Here is a 9,264-nt window from a genome sequence, read left to right on the forward strand (position 1 = left end):
AAACGGTTTGTTTACGATGCATTTCTGTCTGCCATGTAGATTTTTAAAAATGGCGACTTATTTTTTTTAAAACAGCACAAATAGTTTTTTTGCGGTGGTGTAAGTTGTTTACTAAATTTATACAATTACTAACTGTACCTATTTCAATTAAATTATTGGATTTTGCTAACTTTTATATTATTTTTAAAAGCGGACTATCCAGACAATGATGTTGACTAATTTTTAATTAGTTTTAGCGGAAATTCTCATTCCAAAGATCTTTTAATAATTCCTGTAGTTGCTTACAATTGTTTTATTAAACCATTTATTTGCTTTTAAAAGTTTCTGTGAGGTGTTTTTTTTTGTGATATCTATGTTATATTAATGTAAATATTTCAATACAATTATATACCAATAAATGGTTTATTCTTTTAAAATATTTTTTATTTCTTCTATCTTTTATTAATGTAGTCGTATCTTCTATTTGGGTGATATAAACCATAAAAATATAAGATACAATAACACATCTCTGATAACGAACATGAAGTGACAACATCGCAAAATACTCTGCTCTTTACATTTTTTTTATGTATAAATATGAAATGGTGATCTCCGCTAGCTAACGTTATTCGCATTGTGGTATATTATGAAATGAGTATTATTGTGGTGTATTATGAAATGAGCCTATTGTGGCGAATTCGCCAGTAAGCATGATAGTTTCCAGGGAGAATTGCGTGTAGGTCGAACTGATAAAGCTGGAATGGTGCGGCTAATTTACAGTACTAATATTTTCCCTTTCTTCAGTACGGCTCAATAGAATCTTTTAATATGCTTTGCCCATATTTATATCTGGATTGGGAAGTTGCTTTCGGACATGACAGAAAATCCCATTTAGGAATCAGATGCACGTTACAAAACGATAATAACTTTGTAAATTATTGACTGTTGCACTAGATAACCCTTCAGGGTCGATACATAATATGATAATAGGTTATCAATATTAATAGTTAATTTAAAACGATAATGTATCCACGACACATGAGTTTACATTTTACAATGCCTTAATTTGGGATATCAGTCACGAAGGTATATTATTTGTATTAATTATGAATTTTTATGAAAATTCCAATATAAATATTTAAATGATTGGTATTAAAAAACAATGAGTATATTTTAATAAAATTTTGTACTCACTGTATACATATACTAAATCACAACGCAAGCAGGATATAGATATTAATTAAATAAGACACTTTGTATTATATTTGATAATATTTATTCTTTATATTAATTTTAAATATAACATTTAACATCAAGAAGAATGTTATTAATATCATGTAGATAGTACAACTATAAATGTGTATTTAAATATAAGATGCTACCAGATTATCTACATGCAGATATGGTGTTATGCTAAAAAAAATTTCACATAAAAATCCAATATACCGTTTTGTGTAAATTGGCATTTAATTTTTTTTGTCTCTTTGGTTACAATGTACTTTGGTACGTATTACAATGTATCTTTGAAGTCTTATCACCTAAATTACTCGTATTTTTTTCATTGTATGTTATTGACACAGACATGTGAAAAAATGCGAGTAGTAAAGGATTTTTTTAAATAATTTGATGCTACCAAGTCATGAAATTAATTTATTAACATAATCTTTACATAGTATAAAACAAAGACGTCGACGTTGTCTGTTCGCTTATATCTTTTATATTACGCAACGGATTTTAATGCAGTTTTCGGCAATACATATAATAATTCAAGACGCAGTTTTATATGTATAATATATGCGTGTTATAATATAGCCGACAAATTCAAAGATTTGTAATGCATCCGTGCGACGCCGGGCGGGTCGCTAATATGTTATATGTAGCTCAGCTATCATCGCTACAACACTATATATAAAAGTATCAGGGGATACAAATAATTTGTTAGCATCTTATATACTACAGAAAGTGACAGCAATGTAGAAAGTCTATAGTGTCGAAACTGGAAAAGACAAGCGACTTGTTTTCACTGCTACATAGATGGAAAATATGTATAGTAATATCTATCTACATCTTCACGCCAGGTCCCTTACAAGGTAGCCAGATAGAACTGAGTTATACTAATATATGGGCTTATTATACTATTATATAAGTGAGATCATATGTATAATGTAGTCGCGTCCGCATACAAGTCCAAGCAAGTGACATTCCTTAGTTATAAAGCAAAGGGTTATACATTGAAACATCAATATAGTTCATTTGCTGCCTTCATCTCTATTTCATAGTAGGATGGAACCACAGACAGACAACCCAAGTACTTATATGTAAAGACAAAGCCTTATTAATAACTCTGATGTTCGAAAATTATTAATATTTAACTCATCTCTACTACTGTACTACAATAAGATTTGTAAAGCTGTTTATCAATCCTCATAAAAATATTTTCAACATACATTTCTTGAAATCGAATTTAGCAAAAGTAACTGACATGCTGTGCTACAGACTCGATTCATTTCTATAGATAGAAATAAGCTATAAACACATTAAATAATCAAAGATTCATTAGGACTTAAATCATCTGTTCCATAGCCACTACTATCATCACCTGACGTCATATCATATATTCTACTCTCTCATAAACACCCTGTGGTTATAAGTTTAATTTTATTCTTCATTATATTCTCATTGCCAATCGTGCAGAACCATATTTAGAATTTTCAAGAACACATAGTACATGGCTCGCTTACAAGGAGCTAATATTCAAAATGTCAAGTTTCTAAACATAGTCAAGAAATGTCTTTTTATATATTTAAATTTCCCACCAATTCTGCATTGATGGTAAACACCGTCAAGAAATCCAATATATTCATCAACAGTGGCGATATATGTCAATTAATTTTCCTTGCCGATCTTAGAACTTTATTCTCTACCATTAGGTGATATGTTCCTATCCCGTTTGTTTTTCAATTTGGGGGGCGCACGGTGTCGGTCTCGCTTGCGGCTGGATGATGAGCATGATGATGATGGGCTGGAGTCAGGGGGCGAGCCGGCCTCCTCAGCAGTTAGCCCCGTTTGATTCTCTGGTGTAGATGGCTCGAGGATCGTATTCCGGAGGGCGCGACGTTGTTCTTCTGTATGTTGAGGGCATCGAGTTGACCTGAAATAGATCTTATTATGTACTTATTAATCTTCAAAAAGAGAATAAACCTTTTACAAAAAATAAATTTTAACGGCTAGGATTTTGTTTCTTGAGAATTGCAGTTACACTTATCTTTTTAAGTGAGATTGTGTTAATCATTTCCTTTGTAATTTACAGAATATTACACCCCTATGTGGCATTTTAATAGCAAGACATTTAGCAATAGACAACGTATGATTTTATTGTATTCACATAAAGTTGTATTCTAATGTATGAAATGCATGAACAATAGATATTCTCGCATTAATCTTGTATAAAGTGTTTATGCATAATAAATAAATACGTGGAAACATAAGCGCTGTTATATGGTATTTTTGAACAAATGTATTAATTTGTTTGCAGAATAAATTGATTGCTGTTTATAACAATATTTTACGGTAATTTATATAACTAGTCAATTCTTGACGATGACGCTCGTAACAGCTTTAATATATTAAGTCTATATTTTTGTACCTGTATAATCGGAAAGGTAAACAAGCTGACAGCTCACTAGATGGTAATCGTCGCATATATAACTGAACAGCACCACGGACTTCATGTTATCATATGACGCCCGTGATACCACTAATGCGTTTCCATTGCGTGTGACTAAGATATAATGTCTCTTAGCTGTAATTTCACTGCCTAAACACAGCTCACAAAGCCAAGCTAGCCCGTTGAAATAGGTGAGATTGAGGTACCCATGGAGAAGACTTCTCATAAAGTCTACAACAGTAAAATATTTAGATAAATAATAAAAAAGCCTGCCTCTCACTGAAAAAAAAAACACAATCAATATCCCATTTATATAAAGTATACGACATAAAATAACTATAGGAGTTTCCGAAGTGAGGTAAGATGTTGTTTTTAAGCTGGAAATTTTTGAGCACTCACTCATGAACAATTTTTTACCTTGTACATAATTTCTTTGTATGTTCAGATACTACTCCACAAATCTGCAAGAGGAGATTCTTCTTTTCATTGGTTGTCATGGTCTCATAGGTGGCGCTACCGTCGTGAGAATCAGAATTCTGATTGCCATTGTTCCTATTGCCGCTGAAACGTGTCACAAGTTCAAATTTCTATTAATTAATTGATATAAAAAAATAGATTTTTACAAATTTCTCAGTGTTCCGTTAAAATAAAATAGATTTTATATAGTAATGGAATATTTATCAGAAACAATAAAATTTGAAATAACAGATATACCTTCGGGACTGTTTTTTTCTAAATAAGATAATAGAGTTTTGCACCTCGAATACGCTAGATTACTAACAGTATACGCTAATGGAGACCAGTGGAGGATGATAGGATGAGCATGGAGTCAGGTCAGTTAGCCTATAGAGGTAAATTAAATGATGATTAACCATGATGATTTCCAGGGAGGACCGCGTGGAGATCTATCTGATATGATACATTATTCATAAAAGCGCCGTTATTTCCCATTATTAACAAAGGTTGTCTGGAAGAGATTGCTTCCTTGCAACAAGACCGTTTTTTCTACAGCAATATTAATTATAATTCTTGTAAAGATTTGATCCACTAAAGAGTTATTAAATAAATATAATTAATAAACTTAACAATGTCTTTTCCTCACACGACTCTTTAAATATCAGGTCTGTTAGTCAGAAGGAGTATTAAATATAGATGTTGTGGTAAAGGGAACACTTGATAAGTTCACATTTCGCTGTGTATATTTAATTGCAACGTGGCAAAGGTCAAGTCGAACGCTTCATGAATAATTAAACTTGTATAGCATTAAGAACAAATGTGGTGCTGTTTCGTTTTAAGAAAAATAAATAAATATTAATTACATACTGACTAGAATTTAATGGTTTTTCGTTGATATAAATAAAATAAAAAAAAAAGTTCCCTAAGTGACTCTTCTTATATATCTATTCTTATATATCTTATTATATATACAGACTACTTTATTTTTAATTTTATTTCTTTATATATGTACCATGTATACTTTCAAATGCATTTAGAGTGAAGTTGTTAATTGGAAATTACAAGCAGACACTTCAACTTTACTTATTTGTATAGATAATTATAATGTAACATAATAATATACATATACTGAAATTGAATTTGGTCAAAGTTATATGTGTTGTGTGGGTACCTCTGTCTCACTTAGTTCTCTCGTCAAATTGCTTTGTAAGCAGTTTCCATATCATTATTAATATTTCTATTAAATTAACAGGGTAGGGAGGTATTATGATTGCCACATACCATCAGCTTGTTTTTCATTTCACTTACAAAAATATTATCTATTACATACAAACAATGCCGTGGTTTTGTTCAGGTAAAGACGGACTTCAATAACTCATATTATATATAATTCATAATATTGATATATAATTTACGAGTTATAATTAATATGAGACCAAAGGAGAAGCACCGCCAATCAATAAAAGAAGAATTGATCACACATAAGAAAATAGAACGAAATTCAGGGCCTCCTTTTTTGAAGTCGATTCAAAATAATTATGCTCAAATTGTATTTACTTTAATTTTAGTATAATTATAATGTTTGGATCTATCTACATGAAACAAAAAATGTATTGTCAAGTCTTAGTGAATTCCATACTTATGTAACTTATTTGGTTTCCGATTATTGTTGTTCTTAATCCTTCTCTTGCGCCGCTCACTTGGCAATGAACTGCCCGCCCAGTCAGCGTCATCATCATCGTCACTCAAAAGTCCAGCGTACGAAGTTGGTTCTCGACTGTTGGAGGCGATGCGGCGTGATGCAATACGAGAGCTGTTACGGCCCATTCCTAAAACAATACAATACAATAATATTCATAAATATCTATATCCATTAATATTTACCCCCGCCTTTCATTGCCTCTGGTACATCTAGTCACATTTTAATAGTCCAAATGTTTTAAAATAATAGATTGATTTTTTTACACACGAAAAAAATCTATAATACAAATATTACTTATTAGAGTTCCTTATACAATATGAAGGGAATAAGACCCTATACTAAGTATCAGATAAATTTCACAACAAGAATAAATATACAGACTAATTAAAGCTGATATAGTCACAATCAAGAACATAAGTAAAATGGAAGTGAATGGGACTTATATTAAAGGGAAAGATAAATAGAGTAAAGCTATAATGTATTGGTATACAAAATATATGAAAAGGAGAATAGGAAGGCCATACTGATGACCGTTAAACAATGTGAAAGCGATGGTGAGTGTTACTTGCATAAGAAATGCTAATAATAGAGACCATTGGAGATAGATGGCAGAGATATATGTTTATTAGCAAACAAATATATGTAAATAATGTAATTGTAACACTGTTAAAAACAATGCAATGTGTGAATAAATATTTTTATTTAAAACTTAATCTAATATTAATTTTTTATAAGTAATGTTATGAAGGAGAGATGATGAGATGCCTTTCCTTTATTTTGGATGATAATATCATACATATTCAAAGTTATGTTATAAATATAATAATTATTTTAAAAATTGATTACAAAACTATTCTATATAAAAAAGAGAGGTCTAAACAAAAATTTACTATTTTCAATAATAAAGATTCTTTAGATTTCAAGAAAATTTGTTAAAGATATATTGTGCAAAGACAATTATGCCAACAAACAAATGTGATCTATAATATATAAAATACTATACTAATATAATATAAAGCCGAAGAGTTCACTTGTTGGGTTACAAACATTAACCTAAGGAAGCTATTTATCAAGGAAGTCTAATGGTTTTACAATATCATGCTATAAGGAATAAGGAGCAGAAATACATCAAAAATGTGGCATAAATTGGGATGATGTGACACAGACAACATTGGCCGGTTTAGCTACATATATTTTGATGAAATGTTTATATTATTGAACATCAATGGCTCTATTAGCTACAAGCAGAAGATACAACTGTTTGTTCTTTAAGAACATACGATGATAGCAATAAGGTGTTATATATTTTTTTAAATGGTAGTGATATTAATAGATAATAATTTTGCATTTAATAATTTTAAGTTCCACACAATACCTTTTTTGTTAAGATTAAAAAATATACAAGATATATGTTTGCGCTGATGGTGCATCATTAGAGGATGAGCATGAGGTCAGGGCAGTTAGCCTATCATGTAAAAATCACAAGAAATTAAAAACCATGGTTATTAGGGAAGATCAAGAGGGACTGACCTGTTAGCATTGAAGCTACTAAAGCCTTAAGTTGTAAGGTAACAATAGACAAGTTTTGACCTGAATATTTCAATCAATTATAATAATATGGTGCCCTATCCTGCGCTAGCGGTATTATACACTAGTAGTGCACCAATTAAGGATGACTACACAGACAGACACACTACTTATTTGCTCATGTTCACAGATCAATTGTTCTTATTACGCTTTATATTTATATTTATTATGTTATATGGCAAAAGTATAAGTATTGTACTAACCCATGCATTTCTCTAAGTGTGGAGCAAATCTCGTTGCTGACACCGGCCTTTCGCAGTTCGGACACGAGCAGTTGCAATCCGGGGTTTTTTTCATAATGGGAAACCCAAAAACATCGCAATCTGATGAGTTGACTATCTTGTACCCATCATCCTCCTCCTTTTCACCTTCGATCAAATCTGTCAATCCAGTCTTCAATCCGTGATGAAATTCAAACATGATACCTACAGTCACATCTTCAAATATACTGTCGTATATAAAATTTGTGGCCTCTTCAACGCAGGTTTCATTTTGCATAATCTCAAAAAACTTATGGTTCAGATCGTTCATGCTAAGCTCACTGGATATGGTATTCATTTTGATTGTCTTACTGGCACTTACAGGAAAAATCAATTTATGAAGTTTATATATATAGAATATCAATTAAACAAGTATAAGTTATTATAACACATAGCCTATCATAGGCGGATAAATAAGAATGAAATGAATGAAGGAACGGAAATGAAATGTGAATCAAAATTACTTTGATGAATGATATGAATCAACAGATGATACGGGGTTGCCAATTCTATATACAATACTAAATATTGTTCTTGAATCAAACATAAGATTACAAAGACTCACAAATAAAAGTAGTATATAACATTTTAAGGGGGTCTTCCTATGTGATGGGTTGAAAAAATCGATTTTTTTTTTTTCATAAATTGCTCCCTTAACATGTCTAGAATACGGTAGTAAAGCGATTTTAGAAAATTCGAAGTCGTTTTAAAGATACAGCAGGTAAAAGAAAGAGCGGTTCGGAGCGGTGAGTTGGCAGCAAAGAATCTAGACACGCGGCAGCGTGTCAAGCCGAGTTTCAAGTAAACTGGCCTGCAGCACCGTGTGTATATTTACACGAACCATTTGGAGCCAGTTTTGACCCCCTCATAACTCAAAAACTCTTTCACACAAACCTGTCAAATTTGGTTTATATATTGAGACTTGCGAGATAAATATGTGTTCCAAATTTCATAAACATATCTCAAACGGTTATTTAGATATTAATGTCCAAAAATCGTCATTTTTATCACTGATCAACTATAGATCAAAATTATAACCCACTTCCAGATGACCTAGGAAGTTCAAATTTGGCATGCAGATAGGTAATTAGGTGAATATAAAGGAAACTGGTAAATTGTTATCATTTTACTACAATTTTTCACTTTAATTGATTATATTTCAACTTATACTGGACGAATACTAAAATTCTATGAAAACGTCGATAGCCACCAATTGACATTGATCCCTGGCGAAAAATCTCATCTTGTACTGGACGGAAAGTAATATTGTATGAAAACGTCGATCATTACCAATTTACGTTGACCCCTTCACATCAGTGTCGATAACTAGCAAACACAAATATTGCATTGAGCGGTAAACACTAGTTGCTATAATTTAGATTCTGTCTAAAATATACTCGTACTTATAACTAGGAGTATAGTCGAATTTCGTATTTATTATGTTATTAACTGAGATTTGGTATTAATTATTATTTCAATATTTAGCGCACATCGATAGTGTAAAATCATTATTTTTATAAATAATTATTAATAAGTAATAGACATTTCGGTATAGGGAGCCGCGGCGCCGTGTGGGAGCGGTGCGATAAAACGTTGACGCGAACCTGTCCGAG

At 31.4% G+C, this 9,264-nt stretch overlaps 1 protein-coding gene across 4 annotated transcripts; it reads right to left on the reverse strand.

Moving 5' to 3' along the window:
• Nucleotides 1-1,277: 1,277 nt before the first annotated feature.
• LOC131843133 (SAGA-associated factor 11 homolog) lies at nucleotides 1,278-8,196 on the reverse strand. Of its 4 annotated transcripts, XR_009357523.1 has the most exons (5): nucleotides 7,595-8,196; nucleotides 5,742-5,931; nucleotides 4,064-4,207; nucleotides 3,626-3,877; nucleotides 3,042-3,130 (listed from the first exon to the last, which is right to left on the reverse strand). XR_009357523.1 is itself a non-coding variant. In XM_059191745.1 (4 exons), the coding sequence occupies exons 1-4, from the start codon at nucleotides 7,947-7,949 to the stop codon at nucleotides 2,893-2,895; spliced, it is 918 nt and encodes a 305-aa protein (XP_059047728.1). In that variant the 5' UTR covers nucleotides 7,950-8,192; the 3' UTR covers nucleotides 1,278-2,892. The 4 variants fall into 4 exon arrangements, 3 of the variants coding, with proteins under 3 accessions (XP_059047728.1, XP_059047722.1, XP_059047733.1); XM_059191745.1 differs by lacking the exon at nucleotides 3,626-3,877 and having other exon boundaries at nucleotides 1,278-3,130; nucleotides 4,064-4,198; nucleotides 7,595-8,192; XM_059191739.1 differs by lacking the exon at nucleotides 3,626-3,877 and having other exon boundaries at nucleotides 1,279-3,130; nucleotides 7,595-8,185.
• Between the last annotated feature and the right edge of the window lie 1,068 nt (nucleotides 8,197-9,264).

Source organism: Achroia grisella, unplaced genomic scaffold, assembly GCF_030625045.1.
Source record: "Achroia grisella isolate CSIRO2021 unplaced genomic scaffold, CSIRO_AGI_Agris_v1 utg1086, whole genome shotgun sequence".
In the NCBI taxonomy this organism is placed as follows: Eukaryota; Metazoa; Arthropoda; class Insecta; order Lepidoptera; family Pyralidae; genus Achroia; species Achroia grisella.